The sequence below is a fragment of the Gobio gobio genome, assembly GCF_949357685.1.
Source record: "Gobio gobio genome assembly, chromosome: 1".
In the NCBI taxonomy this organism is placed as follows: domain Eukaryota; kingdom Metazoa; phylum Chordata; class Actinopteri; order Cypriniformes; family Gobionidae; genus Gobio; species Gobio gobio.
The window spans coordinates 86,646,900-86,666,899 of record NC_137097.1 but is presented as its reverse complement, the minus strand read 5'-3'; the positions used below and the strand labels follow the sequence as shown (position 1 = coordinate 86,666,899).

The window sequence follows — 20,000 nt, the reverse complement described above, 5'->3', positions numbered from 1 at the left end:
TTGTAGTACTTTGTACATCAACCTTTGGAATGTTGCTCCAGCGTTTTTCAAACCAAATGGTAGGCGGACAAATTCATACTGATTGTACTTGGTAACAAAAGCGTTTTTTTGTATGCTACCCTCATCCATCTCCACCTGCCAGTATCCAGTCTTGAGATCTAATGTACTGAACACTGTTGCTCCATAGACAGACTCCAATATATCTTGTATCTGAGGCATAGGAAAGCCATCCAACGGGGTTTTAGCATTCAATGCCCGATAATCCACACAGAACCGCATACCCCCATCCTTCTTAGGTACTAACACCACTGGAGCTGCCCATGGAGATGTAGATGGCCGTATTATACCTTTACTCAACATGGCTTTGACCTCCTCATCAATGAAGTTCTGCTTATTGATTGGAACAGGATAGGCTCTTTTCCGTACTGGAAGAGGGTCATTAGTTATAATCTGATGCTTTATGATGGAAGTTTGACCTAATGCATCCGTACAGACAGTCGGCCAATTAAATAGCAACCCCTCTAAACTCCTCTTCTCTGTCCGTGAGGCATCAGCTAGACCCACCAAATCCTTGACGGCATCTGCTGTTCCACTTGACACTTGCATTACTGGTAGTGCACAGTGTATGTTAACTGAGGGTGGCTGGTCATAACAAGAGAAAGGATGTAGTGTTTCCTTTTGTCCAGGCAATGAATATGTGGAGGAATCAAAGTCCAACTTGACTCTGCACGTCACAAGGAACTCAAGGCCTAAGATGAGTGGAAAAGCGAGGTCCTTATCTCTCATGATGAATAATCGCAACAGGTTAGTACATCCTTGCAGGGTACACTCCCAAGAAACTTCACCCAACGCCCTCTGGATATGGCCATCTGCCAGGGTAAATGTCTGACCTCTACTAGACCGCCAAGACTCGGTCTCATCCTTCCATCTCCTCCACATTGACTCCTGGATTAATGAGTATGAGCTGCCTGTATCCACAATGGCTTCACAAGGGTGGTTACACAAGGTTACAGTCAAGGTCAGAAGTTTGACATTTCCCCTAGTCACTAAAGCCATGCTGTGACTTCCGGGCTTACCTCTGCAATACTTGTCCTGGCCCCCTTTTCTGGATGACTGTTCAGCCTGTCGTTGTTTCCAGAAGCCCCTTTCCTCAGCAATGTCTCGCTCTACCAAAGCTCCTGTGCGTACCAAGTCGTCAAATGTATTTACTGTTCCTCTCAAAATACTAGCGAGGCGGGGATTACAATTTCTCAAAGCAGCTTGCAGAATCTCCTTCTCAGTCATCGTTGGTTTAAGTCTAAGACATAAGGCTCGATACTGGAAAGCAAATGTTCGAAGATCCTCATCAATCCCTTGTTTTCTCTCTCTTATCCGCCTTTCTACTTCAACCTCATGGTCATCCGGAAGAAATGACCGCAGAAAGGCAGCTTTGAACTGACTCCATGTCCTAACTTGTGCCTTTTCAGCCACCCACCAATCTTTGGCGGTATGGGTCAGCACCGATGGCAGTGTAGCTAGTATTTCTGCATCACTCATGGGTCGCACGGCTAAATACTCTGAACACTTCTCCAGATAAGCAATTGGGTCCTCATCTACTGTGCTCCCAAACTTAGGAAATTCTATTTTAATGGCCATCTTATAAGGCGGTTGATGCAACACGTGAGATAACTGTACATCTTGAGCTGATGGGGTAGTTGGAGTAGAAGTCGCCCCAGGTGTAAGGCAATACAACGATTTAAGATGACTGTCTCTTCTTTTCATGCAATCCATAACAGCTTTACCCATCTCTTGGAGTTGGTCTTCTAGAGTTTTCTTCAGGCTGTTACATTTCTCTTCAACAAAGTCAACAAGTTTTTCCTCAACCTTCTTCAAACTTTGATTGTCCAGAGATGACTGATTGGACATTAATTTTTTCAAGTCTGGCATCTGCCCCTCAATGGCCATCAAGCGACGATCAAATTGCAGAAAATGATTCTGAAGGGAAGCTTCCACTCCCCGAACCCGTTCTACACTCTCACTCTCCATCTTATCCATTCGGTGCCCCAGTTGACTCACCTTTGTTGTGATGGCAAGACTGATCAGACTTTCCTCATCCTCTTCCAATGGTGGTGGAGGTGGTAGACAGTTTAAATCATTGTCCTCTTCTGGCCCAGTTCCTCCTCCTTCTGACTCTAAATACAGGCTGCTGAATGAGCATATTAACTCTTGGACAGGCTCACGTCGGATTGTGAACGGTTCAGAAGTATAGTCTGGATCCATTCTGGGCATATACTCAACGTTGTCTCATGCAGGAGCTTCAACCGGATTTGACACAAAAAGATAAGGCAATTATCAGCAAAAGCACACTCTCATTTTACTATTTCACAAAATATTAAGATGGTGATCAATGTCCCTGTTCGGGCGCCAAATTATGTAACACTCATGTCAAGTCACATAAATAAATGAGGAGGGATCAATCACCACTTAATACCATAATATATTTCCTTTATCAAAAGAATACACCATTTGAGTATAGTACAAGAGTTGTGATAACATTCCTTGAAGCAGAATGAATCTTTCACCACCTGAAACGAGATCTTATAAATGTCCACCCAAAATTCCCCCCAAGGTCTCTGGTTCAGCACACCATTGGTGATGTTAGAAGCATGTAGTCCAAGTATATCCAATAAAGGTTGATCCAGAGAAAAAGTGTAAAGTGTCCAGTTCATAAGAGTTCAAACATCATCCCAAGTATACTTGAAGAAAATAAATTACAAGCTTGATCCGGTTGAGATGTCCTCAAAATCAAGCAGATATCAAACCCCTCTGTACAAAACAAACAATACAACATGAGGTTCATCAAGTAAAATACATTTCCCCCTTCAAAACCTCAAGTGATAAAGAAACAGTCAAATCAACTCACATTGAGAAGTAGAACCCAAAGGTTCCTCAACAAGGGTTTTCCACAAAGCAGCATGGTAAGAGCAAACACTCCCAGCTAACAGGTATATCCTACACATACTTCCTGCTTCCTTTTACCTTCTGGCTCAGAGAAATCTCCCCATAATAACTCATTAGCGCCCTCTAAAAGCCAGGAGTAAAATTACACCTTACATTCAACATGGAACACAGGTAACAGTTTACTGGAACTGTTACACCTTAAGTTTGGAGAATGATTCAGATGTTGTAGTGGGTGTTATTTATTGCTTGCCTGGGTGAAAGATCAGCCGTCTGCAGATGTTTGTGTCTTGCTGGACCAACGTGAGGAGCCCATACAGTTTCATTCCAGAGCAGATTTGATGCAATGGGAAGTAACCTGACTGTAGCATGCAGGACTACAGAGCTATAACAAAGTTAAATAAACAAAACTCTACAAGGTGAGCCTTCATTAAAGGAGCCGCCTTACCGCACAATGTCTTCCTTCCTTTGAATGGACAGTACCCATAACAGAATCCTGCCTGTGCTCTCAATCAGGGTTGTGTTGTCTGTCAGCTGCCTGATCTTTGAAAAAAATCCACTCAAGTCACACAAACAATGTGAAGGAACCTTAGTTTAGTGCTGAAGTTTACATACAAGGTTTACAAGAATAAAAATATAGTATACATACAGTAACCTAGAATACTGTCTAACACTTGATGCTGTTCTGTCAAGTCCTCGTGGTCAGTGAGGAACCTGGGTGTGCTCTTTGATACCAATCTCTCGTTTGAAAGCCACGTTTCTAGCATCTGTAAAACTGCATCCTACCATCTTAAAAATATATCTAAACTACGGCACATGCTCTCAATGCAAATTGTTAGTTCATGCATTCATGACCTCAATGCTAGATTATTGTAATGCTCTACTGGGTGGTTGCCCTGCTCGCTTAATAAATAAACTCCAGCTGGTCCAAAACGCAGCAGCTCGTGTTCTTACTAGAACCCGGAAGTGTGACCATATTAGCCCAGTTCTGTCAACACTGCACTGGCTGCCTATTAAACATCGCATACATTTTAAAATCTTGCTTATTACTTACAAAGCACTAAATGCTTTAGCTCCAATACTTGAGCGAGCTCTTAACACATTATACTCCATCACGTCTACTGCGCTCTCTAAACTCTGGCCAGTTGATAATACCTAGAATATTGAAATCAATGGCAGGCGGTCGATCCTTTTCCTATTTAACACCTAAACTCTGGAACATTCTTCCTAACATAGAAATTAGGACTTGAAGAAATGTATATAACATTGAAAAACTTGTGTGTTATGGTGAACATGTTATTGTCACCAGAGGTGGGTAGTAACGAATTACATTTACTTCGTTACATTTACTTGAGTAAATTTTTTGGGTAACTTGTACTTTTAGAGTAGATTTAAAGATGGGTACTTTTACTCTTACTCAAGTAAATTTCTTGTGAAAAAACTGTACTTTTACTTAGTTACATTCAGTGGCGTTCCTCCGTTACTGTCAAATGGTAATAATTATATTATATATTTTAAAATAAGTAAATATGACTTTCGCAAGTCTTGCGAAACGTTGGAGAGGCTGCATGCGAGAGGTGGCTACGCATCACCCGCTTATAATTAGCGCGCGTTTAGTCGGAAGATGATGGCTGAAGCAGAGGAAGATGTGTGTGAGCTACGGGAGGCAGATTGCCCGTGGCCTCAAGTTCAGTCTATGTTTTCACTCCAAGATATAGAATAGTTTCATAATGCGATGCATGTTGTGTGCACCAAAACGACCTGACATCTCTCAACATACAAGAATTCCACCCTGAAAAGAACATGTAGCGGTAAGTGTCACAATGATGCCTATATTTTAACACTATTAAATTTTCCCTTATTATAATACTATTTCACACACTGTCCGAGTGTTTTCCTCATATGCGCTCGTGCAAGCAATGACAAATCGTTTGAATCCTCCAAACAACACACGTCCACGAACAAACGTTCACATCTGCACATGTACATATCCTTTTCTTCACAAAACGAAACAAATAGAATAGCCTAATGTGACGTCTTGCATTTATACACAAATCCGAACAGACTTCTGTCTGAAGTGTAGAAAATACATACAAATAAAAACGGTATTGTATTTTATTCCTACCTAAAGAATAGCCTATATAGAAATATAAGAACAAAGTATGTTTTAAGAAGAGCTCTGGTTAGCCCAGCACACCATTAATTTACACTATTTAACCATTAATCACACACACACACGCACATATATATATATATATAAAGGTTCATAGCTTACATTAGTTAACATGAACTAATAATGAACTGCACTTATAAAGCACTTATTTATGTTAATTTAAACATTTACTAATGCAGGGTTCCTACTCGTCCTGGAAAACCTTGAAAATTGATGACAAATTTTCCAGTCCTGGAAAATACATGGAAAATTAGAGAAAATGTAAAATGTCCTGGAAAATCTTGTTGTTGTCTGGGAAAATTCTTTAAAAAAAAGTTATTTCTTTAGCCGAGAATAAAGAGTTTATCGCTGGCCCAAACAATCAGCGCTAGTTGCAGAAAGCACATGTTCAGGTGAGTTTGATACGTGTGAGTAGTATTTTGAATAATGATGTTTAGTCTTGTGTTGCCACTTTCAGCCGTTAGCTAATGCTATAACTGCTCAAATGTATGCAGTGAATGTTAACTCGTAAGCTGCTACCTAATCACATCATTTTGATATAAAGTCACATTTGTGTGTTATAAAGTCAGAATTGCAAGATATAGTCAGAATTGCGTGATATAAACTCGCAAGTCTTTTCTTCACAATTAACTTTTTTGTGCAGTTGCGAGTTTATATCACGCAATTCTGACTTCTTTTCTCAGAATTGTGAGATCTAAACTGCAATTGCAAGTTATAAAGTCAAATTCTGAGGAAAAAAGAATTGCAACAATTTTCGCGTTTATATCACAAATATGTAAACTCGCAATTGCAAGAAAGTCAGAATAGCGAGATAAAAAGTCACAATTACCTTTTCTTATTCTGTGGAGTAAACAAGCTTCCATAGTCATAATGTATGATTAAGAGCTCATATTGAAAAATGCTGGATTGTTAAGTAATGGCAATAAACTGGACGGCTTTTAAAGACTTAGAAAGCAATATTTGGCATGATCCTTTTCTTTTATTCCCGCCATAGTAAAATTGAAAATGTCCTGCAAAAGTTCTGGAAAATGGTTGCTGAAAAAGAGTGGGAACCCTGTAATGCATTATTCAAATCTTGTTTACATTAGTTAATGCACTGTGAACTAACATGAATAAACCATGAGCAGCTGTACTTTTATGAACTAACATTAACAAAGATTAACTAATGCTGAACAGAGGTGTTGTTCATGGTTAGTTCATGTTAACTAATACATTAACTAATGTTAACTAATACAACCTTATTGTAAAGTGTTACCGAGAGGTGTGTGAAAGCTCTCCAAGTAGTCTGAAATTCAGGGTTTTCGAATCTTATCAATCAGATCGAATGTAACTAGTAACTAACTACTTGAGTAGTTTTCTCATCGAATACTTTTTTACTCTTACTCAAGTAAATATTACGATTGTTACTTTTACTTTTACTTGAGTAAATATCTCCGTAAGTACTTGTACTTTTACTTGAGTACAGATTTTGGCTACTCTACCCACCTCTGATTGTCACGAAACACTACTGGAAAATAACAGAAGATCCAATTGCGAGTGCAAAAAGGAATTTATTAACAGACTCTCAGTGGTACAGTTCAACAGCAAACTGAAAAGAAGAAGCAGAAGCAGAAGAAGGTCAGGCAAACCGAGAACCACGCCCAGGGAACCTCACAAGGACTCCGGGAACAACCACGTCCTGGAAGACAGAGAGACAAGGCAGTCCCCGTCCCCTCCGTCTGGCATCCAGAATACGACGAACTGAATAAGCTGTTCCCCCATCTATCAGACGCACGGGGGAGGAACTTGGGCAGGCGGATTTATGTGAGAATGATTAACGGGTTTAATTTTGGACACATGGAAGACGGGATGAATTCTCCTGTACGCAGGAGGGAATTTGAGGTGAACTGCCACTCGACTAATGATCTTAGCGACAGGAAACGGGCCAATGAATTTGGGTGCTAGTTTATTACAGACGGATTGGAGCGGAATGTTTCTAGAAGAAAGCCACACTTTTTGACCAACGATGTATACGGGAGGCTTCAGTCGGTGGCGGTCAGCCTGAGCCTTGGTGCGTGCTCTCACCTGAAGAAGAGTCTCATGGGCTCTTCTCCATGTGTGATGACACCTCTGGACGAAGGCGAGAGCAGAGGGGACCGCGACTTCAGATTCCAGACTGGGAAAGACAGGTGGTTGGTAACCTATACTACACTCAAAAGGCGAAAGACCCGCGGATGATACTGGTAACGAGTTGTGCGTGTACTCTACCCATGAAAGTTGTTGGCTCCAGGAGGAAGGATTCTGGGCCACTTTACATCATTACGTTCTTTCTAAATCCTGGTTGGGTCTCTCTGTCTGGCCGTTACTCTGAGGATGAAACCCAGATGAAAGGCTGACTGTCGCTCCCAATAATCTACAAAACTCCTTCCAAAATTTTGAAGTAAACTAAGATCCCCTGTCGGAAACCACGTCTATCGGGAGGCCATGAATACGAAAGACGTGATCAACCACAGTAACCGCTGTCTCCTTGGCTGACGGTAATCTGGGCAAGGGAATGAAATGTGCCGCCTTCGAGAACCGGTCCACTACAGTTAAAATAACCGTATTACCCTGTGATGGGGGGATACCCGTAACAAAATCTAGCGTGATGTGGGACCAGGGTCTCGAAGGAATCGACAAAGGTTGAAGAAGCCCATGAGGGGAACGATTGGAAGTCTTACCACTAGCGCAGACCGAGCAAGCCAAAACAAAATCTTGAATGTCACGAGCCATTCTGGGCCACCAAAATCATTGCTTAACCAAAAAAGTGGTACGAGAAACTCCTGGATGACAAGCCACATTGGAAGCATGTCCCCACCGAATGTCTTCTGACCGTAATCCCTCCGGTACAAATAACCGGCTCAGTGGTCCCCCGGGCGGAGGCGTTACCCTTTCTAAGGCCTTGCGAACCGTCGACTCGACCTCCCATGTGTGTGAAGAGATAACCAGTCTCTCCGGTAAAATACACTCTGGACTGGACGGGCGTTCGGAACGATCAAAAATACGAGATAATGCGTTGGGTTTAATGTTCTTAGAAGCAGGACGGTAAGAAAGCGAAAAATCGAAACGACCGAGAAAAAAAAGAGCCCTCCGAGCCTGCCTGGAGTTCAGTCTTTAAGCTGATCTGATGTATTCCAGATTCTTGTGATTGTTCCAGACGATAAAAGGTACCCCGACGCTTCTAGCCAATGACACCATTCTTCCAATGATAGTTTAACTGCCAACAACTCTCTGTTACCAATATCATAGTTTCGTTTGGCAGTCGTTAAGCGATGAGAAAAAAATTAGTATGTGTGCATCTTATCGTCCGCGGCGGTGAGCTGAGATAACACTTCACCTTCCCCCACCTCTGACGCATCAACCTCCACCACAAACTGACGTGACGGATCAGGGGCTACAAGGATGGGAGCTGAAACAAAGCGGCTCTTGATGTTGGAAAATGCCGTTTCAGCTGCATTAGACCACCTGAACGTCATTCTGATGGAGGTTAAAGCGGTCAGAGGAGCAGCTAGTTGGCTGAAATTGCGAATAAAACGCAGATAGAAATTAGCGAATCCCAAAAACCTCTGTTGGGCCTTACGGGAATCTGGGATTGGCCAATCTACCACAGCCTTAACCTTGTCAGGATCCATGCGCACCCCCTCTGATGAGATGATGTATCCAAGGAATGGAACTGACTGTGCATGAAACACGCATTTCGCCGCCTTGACAAAAAGCCCATTCTGAAGCAGCCTTTGGAGTACTCGTCTGACGTGTTGAACATGTTCCTTGAGAGAAGAGAAAAATATCAATATGTCGTCCAGGTAGACATATATGAACTGATCGACCATGTCTCTCAACACTTCATTGAAGAGAGCTTGGAAAACGGCAGGGGAACTGGACAGGCCGAAAGGCAAAAAAATCCAGCGCCAGCGGGAGACGAGGAGGAACGGATGAGTCCAGCTGCCAAAGAATCAGAAATATATTTCTCCATGACCTCCCTCTCAGGGTTAGAAAGTGAGTATAACTTGCCTTTAGTCGGAGAAGTTCCTGGCAATAACTCTAAAGCACAGTCATAGGGACGATGCGGAGGTAGAGAAGCAGCCCAGGACTTACTGAACACTCTCTTCAGGTCGAGATATTCCTCCGGCACGTTAGACAGTTTCATTGACTCCTCCTGTAACACAGAACACGAGACAGATGGACAAGCAGACACTAAACAATCAGCGTGACAGTCTCTGCTCCACTCTGATCCTGAGTCTGTGCTTCGTAAGCCAAGGATGACTGTAACGAGGTTAGTTCGTGTGGGAAGAAGGAGGCGGGAACCGGCGAACAATAAACAACAAACTTTAATAAAATAAACAAACAAAGTGAAAGTAAAAGCGGCAGCCCCTCACGGACGACTGCCGCACACATACATAAACAAAACGTAAATAAAACACAAATTAAAATCCAGGCCTGGTCCTCTCTCGTCCTTCACTGTCGTCGCTCCTCCTTTATACTCCCGTCACTCCTCCGCGAGAGACGAGGCCAATGCAGCACGCAGCTGGCGCTCATCATCATAATAATGACCGCGGCCTCGTCCCGCTCTCACGGTCCCTCAGCCTCGCTGCTCGCCACATACCCCCAACGCCCTTCGCAGGCCGGGGGGTACCCACGAGCCTGAGCTCTACTCCCCCCCCCCCCTCCCCGGGGGGGGGGGCGATCACGGCGGCCGCGGCACCTGGGGGTAAGGACAGCGAGGTGAGAGAACGGAGCTGGGAGCACGAGGAGCGACAGAGATGAGAGAGTGGAGAGAGGAGAAAAAAAATAAAATTAGTCCGGTTCCCTGACACACTGCCTCTCGGTCCTCAGCCCGCCGAGAGGCTCTTCCTCGCGGTGCTATGCGATGGCACTGGACGCTCGGTGGACGGCTCGATCCTCCTCCGCCCCCTGGCGGCCGGCGGTGGCTCCTCCTGTCGAGGGCAGCCGGAGCGAATCCCATTCCCGCGCTCCCTGCTCCTCCCCAACATGGCGGACGGCAGCAGGCTCCGGCTCAGGGCAAGCGCTGGCGATTCCTCCGCTCCCTCTCGGACGGCAGCCCCCCCACCTCGACCCAGGGGCACGGCAGCGAGTTCTCCGTCCCACCGGATCTTCATTCGCTCCAGCACCACCGCCTCGGGCAGCTCCTCGCGGTCTTCACGCATCCACGCTACCCGACCTCCTCAGCACTGCGATCCCCCTCAGCAGCGAGGGCTCTTCGACAGCATGTCTCTCCTTCCTCCCGGGCTTCGGCACCAGTGTAACGATGTTTGTTCGTGTGGGAAGAAGGAGGCGGGAACCGGCGAACAATAGAACAAACTTTAATTAAATAAACAAACAAACAAAGTGAAAGTAAAAGCGGCAGCCCCTCACGGACGACTGCCGCACACACATAACAAAACATAAATAAAATACAACTTAAAATCCAGGCCTTGTCCTCTCTCGTCCTTCATTTGAGTCGCTCGTCCTTTTATGTCTCCGTGCTCCCTCATGAGAGGACTCGAGACCGGTGTGCCTCGCAGGTGACGTTCATTCTCAATCACGCACACCGATCTCCCTCGCTCCTCCCATGTCTCTCGCTCGTCCACCTCGCCACAATGACCCAATACGATTGGCACGAGGGGGGACCTGGAAATTTAAAAAAAAGTCTGTTCGGTGTGATTACTGGCAGTGATGAGTGTGAGCGTACCCGTAGTGTGGGTGATGTCTGGTAATCTGTGTCCGCCTAGAGAATGCAACAAAATAGTCTCTTTAAGAGGAACCACAGGACTGTTGAGACGCTTGGCCAGAAAAATGTCCAACAGGTTGCCCTCTGCTCCTGAATCCACTAGCGCCTGACAGCAGTGGAATCCCGCTGCCCATTGCAGTCTTACCGAGAGGAGAGTGGCTGATGAGGATTCGCCCATAGATATCAGTTCAGTTCAGTTTATTTATTTCATCCGTTTAGGAAATTTAGTTTGCACAGGTGCCACACACATAACATTTATACAGTCACACACATAGACATTCATTTAAAATTGACAGCATATTATCTATGATTACCGTTGATTTAACATAGAAATCGCAGTCGGTATAAATGAGTGTTTGAACCTCTTAGTTCTCCCCCCCATTGCTCTATATCTACGACCTGATGGAAGTACCACAAACTCTCTATGTAATGGATGGGAAGGGGAATTAATTATCACATAGGCTTTTTTAACAATGCGCTCTTTAAAAATGTCTTGAAGTGATATCTGTTGAAATCTTAATTAACTTGGTCACTCGGTTTCTACAGGACAAGGTAATACAATCACACCATACAATGACACAGTACGAAATAACAGATTCAATAAAACTCTGATAAAACAGTGTCATTAGCACTTTACATACTTTAAAGGAATTCATTTTCCTTAGGAAAAGTAAACGTTGTTGGACCTTTTTACAAATGGCATCAATGTTGGTGTCAAAATTAAGTTTATTATCAATCACTGTACCCAAATACCTATACTCATCCACCAGCTCAAGATCCCTACCATTGATTACAGTAGGAGAGACAGAAATGACAGACTTTCCACCCAACAGTAACCCCTTGCCTACTGTCGGGCTTGGTCTTTTACTGGGAGGTCTCGAAGATAATGTCCTGACAGGCGGTGTGGACGACATAGATTGGGCTCACCAGAATATCTCTCGGGTGTCGGTATCCGTGGCTCGTGTTGACCACTCGCTGGAGGAAGTTGGAGAGGGACAGGCGGTGTGGGTGGTGCAGTGGGTGCTGATAGATGTTGTACCTGGGTATTGAGCTCGGACACCTGCTTCACCAATGCCTGTACAGCACGAGCCGTGGCGAGTGCTTGTTCGTCCTGCTGATCCATCCTTTGAGCGCTCCTTGCAAGATAATCCTGTAGATCCGTGCTTCTCGCTGGATCCATGCTGGTCAGTTCGTTCTGCCACGAAACACTACTAGAAAATAACAGAAGATCCAATTGCGAGTGCAAAAAGGAATTTATTAACAGACTCTCAGTGATACAGTTCAACAGCAAACTGAAAAGAAGAAGCAGGCAGGGAGACTCGGTGAAGCCGGGACCGCAATGGGCAGACGAAGGTCAGGCAAACCGAGAACCACACCCAGGGATCCTCACAAGGAGTCCGGGAACAACAACATCCTTGAAGACGGAGAGACAAGGCAGAGACCAGACCCGGAAAACGCCAGCGGAGCTTCAACATGTTCAGCAGAAGCGAGCGCTTCATGAGGACTGTGGGCTTCCTGCAGATGCTGGAGTATCCATGACACTCACGTCACATCACCGAGCCAACAGTACATCAGCAGACACACACACACAGAAACACATGAGCAGCATCAATGTTCAACTGGAGTTTGAAATGATTGATTTCTGACACTGAAGTCAAAGCTTAAGACTTTATTCTGAAGAGCATTTCTGACAAGTGTTATACATACGGCCGTGATCTGTAATCGGCTGAATCAAGCATTTCTACACTAAGCTTTTATATTTAATTTATACACATCATCATAACCTCTATGACTGAAATTATTATTAATTTACAACAAAAACTCAATTAACTGCTTCAGTGACTGTATAATTAACATGTGAAAACTAGAGAGAATGAATCTGGTAAATGTCAATTATCCTGAAAACATGAATGCTGAAAGGATCTCTAATCGGTGTAATTGTGTGAAGTGGAATATCAATGAAAACTTCTGGTTTATTGATCTGTTGTATGAAAGCAATATGAGCGTGTGAGTGTGGCTGTAGTGCTGGATATCAGTCATGTGATCATCACGGCCCAATCACAGCCTTTGGACTGATATTCAGATCAACTTCACTCATGAGATATGGATTAAATATTGGAAACTGATGAAAGCAGGAAGATCCAGACCTACAGGAGTGACGTTTACTGACTATTGACTGCTAAGATCCTCAGAGAGACAGGACACCTGAAGAATGGAAAGAGTGTGTGAGTGAAGGAGGTTGTGTGTGTGTGTAGATGTGTGTTAGTTACAGGATCAGAGAATGACACTGTTCCTCTGTCATAGTCCACACACACTCTCACACGATCAAGCTTCTGTCTAACACGAAAACCAGAACCTAAAGAGAGTCCTAACTGATCATACTCCACACACCAGACATTAGTGTTGAAGAAACCCCGTCCCTTCCTCTGGTTTGATGCTGTAGTTACTCCAAGAATCCACCTGTAACTCTCTTTAACCTCCACATCCCAGCTGTGTGTTCCTGAGTTAAAACCCTCTGAACCCAGAACACAGAGATCCCAGTTAAATCTCTCTGGATTATCAGGAAGAGGTTGTTTGTTCCCGCTGTTCCTCACACTGGTCAGATCATCAGACAGGACGAGACGTGGATTCGCCGTGTTTGGATCCAGAATCACAGGAGCTGATGAGACACAATCAACAGATGCTTTTATTCTGATCTTCATATCATCATCAAGACTGAACACACACAGATTATTATGAATTACAAAGTATTGCTACTGACCTATAATCCTGTTGATCAAGACTGAACACACTCAGACACTGTGTTCACACTGTGATTATTATGAATTACAAAGTATTGCTACTGACCTATAATCCTGTTGATCGAGACTGAACACACTCAGATTATTATGAATTATGATCCTGTTGATCGAGACGGAACACACTCAGACACTGTGTTCACACTGTGATTATTATGAATTATGATCCTGTTGATCAAACACATTTCCTCTGATCTCTGTCAGTGCTGTTATTAGTTTCACACTCATCTTCATCATCAGTGTTTAACCCCTTCAACTCTTCCCTTACTCACATTTCCATTTCCATGTATGCATTTGGCAGACGCTTTTATCCAAAGCGACTTAGAGTGCACTTATTACAGGGACAATCAATGTGGAGTAAAGTGCCTTGCTCAAGGACACACTGGTGGTGACCGCTGGGATCGAACCAGCAACCTTCTGCATATCAGTTCACCATCTCCACACACATGAGAGTTTTAAGGGCTTTAAGGGGCTTTTTAAGGGCTTTAAGGGCACATACAGTAAATAAATACATCTGGTGTCATTTTAAAGGAAAGCCCTTAATAAAACAATCAATATTGTGTTTGAAAGAGCAGAACTAAAGCTCTGTGTGCTCTGGACTTCTTTTGGAAGTGTTTTTTACTCCAAAGACTGGAAAAAAGAATCTTCATCGTACCATGTCGGGTTCAAAAGATCATTTTATAAAACCAAAGGGAGGCAAAAAGACTTTTTGGAGTCTAAAAGGTCCCAATTTATCCAAAACCAACCTACCAAACCAACCAAAAGCACTCTGTGTGTGTGTGTGTGTGTGTGTGTGTGTGTGTGTGTGTGTGTGTGTGTGTGTGTGTGTGTGTGTGTGTGTGTGTGTGTGTGTGTGTGTGTGTGTGTGTGGGCATGTTTTTGTGAAATATCAGGACACAAATGTGTATAATGACATAGGTATGACATAGGTATTACAAAAAGAGGGTGAAATATGAGGACGTTCCCCATGTCCTCACTTTTCAAAATGCTTATAAATCACAGAATGAGGTTTTTTTCACAGAAAGTGAACTGCACAGTCTCCTGTGAGGGCTAGGTTTAGGGGCAGGGGCAGTGTGTGTGTGTGTGTGTGTGTGTGTGTGTGTGTGTGTGTGTGATGGGTAGGTTTAGGGGCAGTGTAAGGGGATAGAAAATACGGTTTGTACGGTATAAAAACCATTACGCCTATGGAATGTCCTCACATTTCACAAAAACAAACGTGTGTGTGTGTGTGTGTGTGTGTGTGTGTGTGTGTGTGTGTGTGTGTGTGTGTGTGTGTGTGTGTGTGTGTGTGCGCGTGCGCAGTCAGACTCACTGTGTTGGACGATGTCCTGCATCTTCTTCCAGACTCTGAACGGCAGGTTGCCCAAGTACCGTGGCACATGAATCAAAGCTCCAGAAGCCATCTGTGGATCCGGCTGTGAGCTCTGGACTCTGGAAGAACATTCAGGAGTCAGAACTGCAGTGGCTTTGGATCAGAACCAGAGAGACCAGAGACAGGAGCAGATCACTCACCTTTCCTTTGAGACTGGAAACTCCTGCAGAACAAACACACCATTTATCATCAAGAACTCAATCAATGAACCAATGATCAACCAATGATCTGAAATCAGACCTTCAGAAAGCAGACGTCACTAGCTCTCATCATCTCCTCCATGTCTTTGATTGTGTGTGAAAGAGCTGAGATGTGTGTGTTCATCTCCTCCAGCTTCTCCTTCATCATCTGCTTCTTCTGCTCCTCTTCCTTCCTCAGTGCAGTGATTGTAGCTTCTTCTTCATCTCTGAGAAACTGATGAAGCTTCTCAAACTGCTGTTTAATCTGACACTCTGTGTGCTCAGCTTGAGCCTGAAATCACATCACATTCACTTCAATCATCTCCATCCACACACATCAACACTTCACATCATTCATAGCAGAGAGAAACTCCCATACCCGACATATAACGGCTCCAGAAGCAGACGCTGCTCGTCATTTATGTCCAGATGAAAACCAACAAACGGAAAGACATCAAAGGCAAGTTTTTCTGTCTCATTACTGCAATAACACATGCTCGCACACGCACTACAGTTTGCACAAAAGGGTGTTGTCAGCGCTGCCCTGATGATTTTATCAGTTAGCCTATATAGTGTAGCAACTTAAAGGCTACACATGACATTTTTTCACTAGCGAGGTAATAACAGCGCTGTTTAGAGACGCACAGAGGTAGCTAATTCACACAAGCGCTTGCTCTCTCTCTCTCTCTCTCTCTCTCTCTCTCTCTCTACGTGCCTCTGTTGCTCTCGCTCTCTTTCTAATAACTTCATTAATAACTGCAGCAGAATGCTATCAACGGCTCAAGCCTCCGTTAACAGCTATAAAATGACGTTTCGGAACTAGCAAAAGAGCCGTTGGATGAGACACGGAAGAAATAGTCCTACTCACAATAGCGATTTAAGTACAAAAACCGGACAAATCCCTTTAAATATATCATCGGATCGATGTCTTGAGGTGTGGTAACCGTAGTATAAGCGTAATTGACTCCGCTTCACGTCGTGACCGCATCACTTGAACGGCCCGTCGTCAATTATTCCTTACATATAGAGATCCTACAGCTGTGATGAAAATGACTCTTGACTCTGTTTCCTCACCTTGATGTGTTGAGCTGTTTTCTCAAACTCTCCTTTAATGTTTTTATTGCGTTTAAGTTTCTTCTGTAAGGACTTCAGTGCTGTATTAAGCTCCTCCTAGAATTGAACAGAAATACAGCTGAAGCTCAAGCATCAAGACAATGATTCAAAGCACAGAGTAAATCCACCTCTGAATGCCTCAGAAAAGCTCAACTCAAGTTCTGGAGTCCTGACTTGAACCCGATTGAGATGATGTGGCAGGACCTTAAACAGGCAGTTCATGCTTGAAAACCCTCCAATGTGACTGAACTAAAGCAGTTCTGCAAAGAGAAGTGGGTCAGATCCAGCAGAGCGCTGTGAAAGACTGATCTCCAGTCAGCTCAAGCATTCGCTGCAGTTATCGCTGATGAAGGGGTGATTAGTTTTTCACACGGGTGATATGAGTTGAAAACTGTATTCTGTGTTTACTGAGGTTGCCTTTGTTTTATGTTGTATTTTGTTTGAACATCTACTATTTAGTATGAGACACAGAAACAGAAGAATTGAGGAGGGGCAAATAGTTTTTCACAGCACAGTAAATGTTCCTGAAGATGAGTAAAATGAGAAATACTGAGTGCATGAATGTGAAATCTGTGTTTATGACTAATTATTGTTCTTTCCATGAGGAACAAGAGACATTTGTCTTACCTTATATGATGAAACCACTTCACTGATGGGTCTGAATTTATGATTGTCGTGTTGTTGTGAATCTCTGCACACTAAACACACCAGCTGTTTGTCCTCCAGACAGAAGAGTTTGAGTTTCTCACTGTGTAAACTGCAGATCTCCTCAGATCCTGATGAAAGCCTCTCATTTCTCGTCTTCAGGAACGACTCACACAAGTTCTTTAACACCAGATTAGTTGGAGGTTCATCTCTTGAGGATCTTCTCCTGCAGACGGGACACTCCTGAGTTCTCTTGCTTCTCCAGAACTGTTGAAGACACTCTTTACAGAAACTGTGACTACAGGATAAAAGAACAGGAGCCTTGAAGATTTCACAGCACACGGGACAAGAAAGCTCTTCTACAGACAGTGAATCCATTCTCACTGTTTGAGCTCCAGCAATCTGAACTTTACTTTCACTTCCTGAACGACGGCTTCAAACATGAATCACAATGAGAATCACAAAGATCTGCTGTCTGTTCAGAAACAAACTTCACAAACTCCTTCTGTAAAGAGTTTCTCTTCGTTCTCCACTGATCGCTGATTCTTTATTGCTGTTGAGAGAGAGAGTCGGTATGACAGAAAGGAGAAATAACAAGTCAGTCTCTTCCTGGTAAGTGTTGTGAGAGGGAGGAGTTCATGATCACCTGTGGGTGTGTTCAAACAGGACAAACAGGAATGACAGGATTTCTTCAGCTTGTATTCAAAGGGAACTTGCATTGAAACATTAAAGTATAATGTCGTAAAGCATTGGATAAAACACAAAAGAACAATGAAAATACAAAAATATGTAAGAGTCGGTTTTGGTGCTAAGACAAAAGCTGAGATACATACCTCAGCAATTGAACAATAAAAGTCACTAATCTTGAGGAAAAGATCTCACAGAAACTGTGACAACACCCTGACAAACATTCCTCCACCCTCCCCATTTGCCCTCTCCTTGTCCTGGTTTCAAGTCACCAAATGCAGATATATCAGTGATTATGTATTTTGTAAATCTATTGTTTTATCCTTTTCATGTTTGATGTCTTTTTAAAGGTCTCAGTGCGAATGGTAAAATGGTCTCAGTTTCACTGCAGTCACTGGTAGTATTAGAAAGATTGGAAAACTAATGAGAATTCAGTTCTCCTTTGAGTAGTCTCTTCAAAGATATCTGATCCACTCCCCCAAAACCAGGTGGGGGTGTTGCAAATATTTACAACCCTTTTGTTCTGGTTGGAGTATTTAAGGTTGGATGTTCTAACTCTCAGGGGGAATATTCTGTAGTCAGACCCCCCGTGCAAACTGCATGTAGATGTGCCAGACATGATGACTCTTTTAAATTATTTTCATATTGCTTTGCAATTGTGTTTTATGTTTTTACGCTGATCAATTGTGTACCATGGATTCTTGTTTACGTATTTACTTTTCCTGTCTGGCCAAAATAAATGTTAATCTTGATTTATTCTGTATCTTTCTGAAATCATTATTTTATTCATGTCCATGCGGAGTTTTGTAGGGGTTACCGCAGATCTCTCTGCCAGGGCAGGCCATACTGGGAACTCCATAGCGGGAGCATTGAGCCATGCATGAGGGAAAACCTGATTTCTGACCTGCCACTGTTATTATAATTTGCAGTTTCCGTGACTATCACTAAAATTACATGTTTTATTATGAGTGCACATGTGTGACTCACTTAGAGATAAGATAGTTCACCCTGCAATCCTCTGTAATATCAGAACTGACTAATCTGTGACCGTTAGAGCAAGCGAAATCCGGACGCTTAGCCTATTTGAGACTCCGGGTCCCATGGAGGATATTAATATTTGAAAATAAGTGATACTACGAAAAATTATTGATCTAAATTAAATCGCAACTAATCTTCAAATCAGCTGATAAACTCTAAATGTAACACACTTTATGGAGTCAGATAGAATTGGAGTCAGATAAAATTATTAATGGAGTCAGATTTAAAATGAGATATCAATAAATTAAAAGAACTTCACCGAAAGGCTGAAAAGGCTTACACGCAGAATTCCTTTTGACCACGTCATTAGTTTTCGGTTTTTGGGCTAATGGATGGAAATTTACAGTGGTGACCTCGACGTGATCTCCCGGTGGTGGCGAGTGTCTTTTCAGCTAAATATTGGGATTGCCACAAGCGAGAGGTTTGATCTTCTTCTCTTTCTTCAGCTGGTATGGTAAGTCCATTCTTATTTGCCTTTTATAAATGTTGGGAGTGTATAGTACTGAATACTGTATAAATCTGATGGGGCGTGAAAAGAAGACAACCATATTGCTTATCAGGGACATGAAAGCAACAGCGTAGAGTAGAAATGATATCCCTTGCTTTAAAATTCTCCTTGTTTGCACACGCAGCAAGAGAGGAAATTTTATTTCTGTACTCAAGAGAGCTCTGTAAATTAAAACCTTGAATTCTGAGGAAAATGTCCAGTTACATTTGTTAATTTGCTTTGCTGCAACAACGCGGCAAAGAAAAAGAACAAATGGTCACGTTAACTTGTGAATGAAATCTTGTGAGTCGATGAGCTAAAATAACATTGAAACGATCTCACTGGAATCCTTTGTGTGTAAAATGTGAAGGTGGACAAAACTGGTTCAGGTCTGATGTCACAATTATAAATGTCTTATAAAATATAGCGTTTTACTATGGTCTTACTTCAGACTTTGCAATCACTGCACTTTTGTGTGTTTATTAATGTCTCAGAAGAGACTGAGAAAATTAACAGACCAAAGATAATCTTTAGCTTTCTCCATCAAACCTGTGTTTGTCAAACCTTCCTTTTCATATGCAAATTTCATATGCACTATATTGTGTGGTCACAAAAATCTTTGAATTGAGCAATTATTTGGTCTATGCTCTCAGTGTTTGCAGTTTATTGAGCGTTCACAGCAACTAAGTTTATAACTGGCTTCCAGTTTGGTCTTATTGCTGTGCACCCAATGATCAGGCCAGCACAGCAGCAGCTGCAGGGCCAATCTAAAGATCAGTGAGATGATGACAGATTATTATGGACAAATGACTCAGCAGAGATCCT

The 20,000-nt window shown here is 43.0% G+C and overlaps 1 protein-coding gene across 1 annotated transcript; it reads right to left on the bottom strand.

The window, feature by feature from the left end:
* Positions 1-12,511: 12,511 nt before the first annotated feature.
* Positions 12,512-17,589, bottom strand: LOC307132230 (nuclear factor 7, brain-like). The gene is made up of 6 exons (XM_079826401.1): positions 16,946-17,589; positions 16,280-16,375; positions 15,267-15,497; positions 15,167-15,189; positions 14,967-15,085; positions 12,512-13,515 (listed from the first exon to the last, which is right to left on the bottom strand). The coding sequence occupies exons 1-6, from the start codon at positions 17,339-17,341 to the stop codon at positions 13,019-13,021; spliced, it is 1,362 nt and encodes a 453-aa protein (XP_079682527.1). The 5' UTR covers positions 17,342-17,589; the 3' UTR covers positions 12,512-13,018.
* Between the last annotated feature and the right edge of the window lie 2,411 nt (positions 17,590-20,000).

Excerpts from the sequence above, each read along its gene's own strand:
- LOC307132230 (XM_079826401.1), bottom strand. The coding sequence starts at position 17,341 with ATGGATTCACTGTCTGTAGAAGAGCTTTCTTGTCCCGTGTGCTGTGAA. Across the intron at positions 16,376-16,945 it reads AAGTGGTTTCATCATATAAG|GAGGAGCTTAATACAGCACT; the intron begins GTAAGACAAATG and ends GTTCAATTCTAG. Across the intron at positions 13,516-14,966 it reads GCAGGACATCGTCCAACACA|CTCCTGTGATTCTGGATCCA; the intron begins GTGAGTCTGACT and ends GTGTCTCATCAG.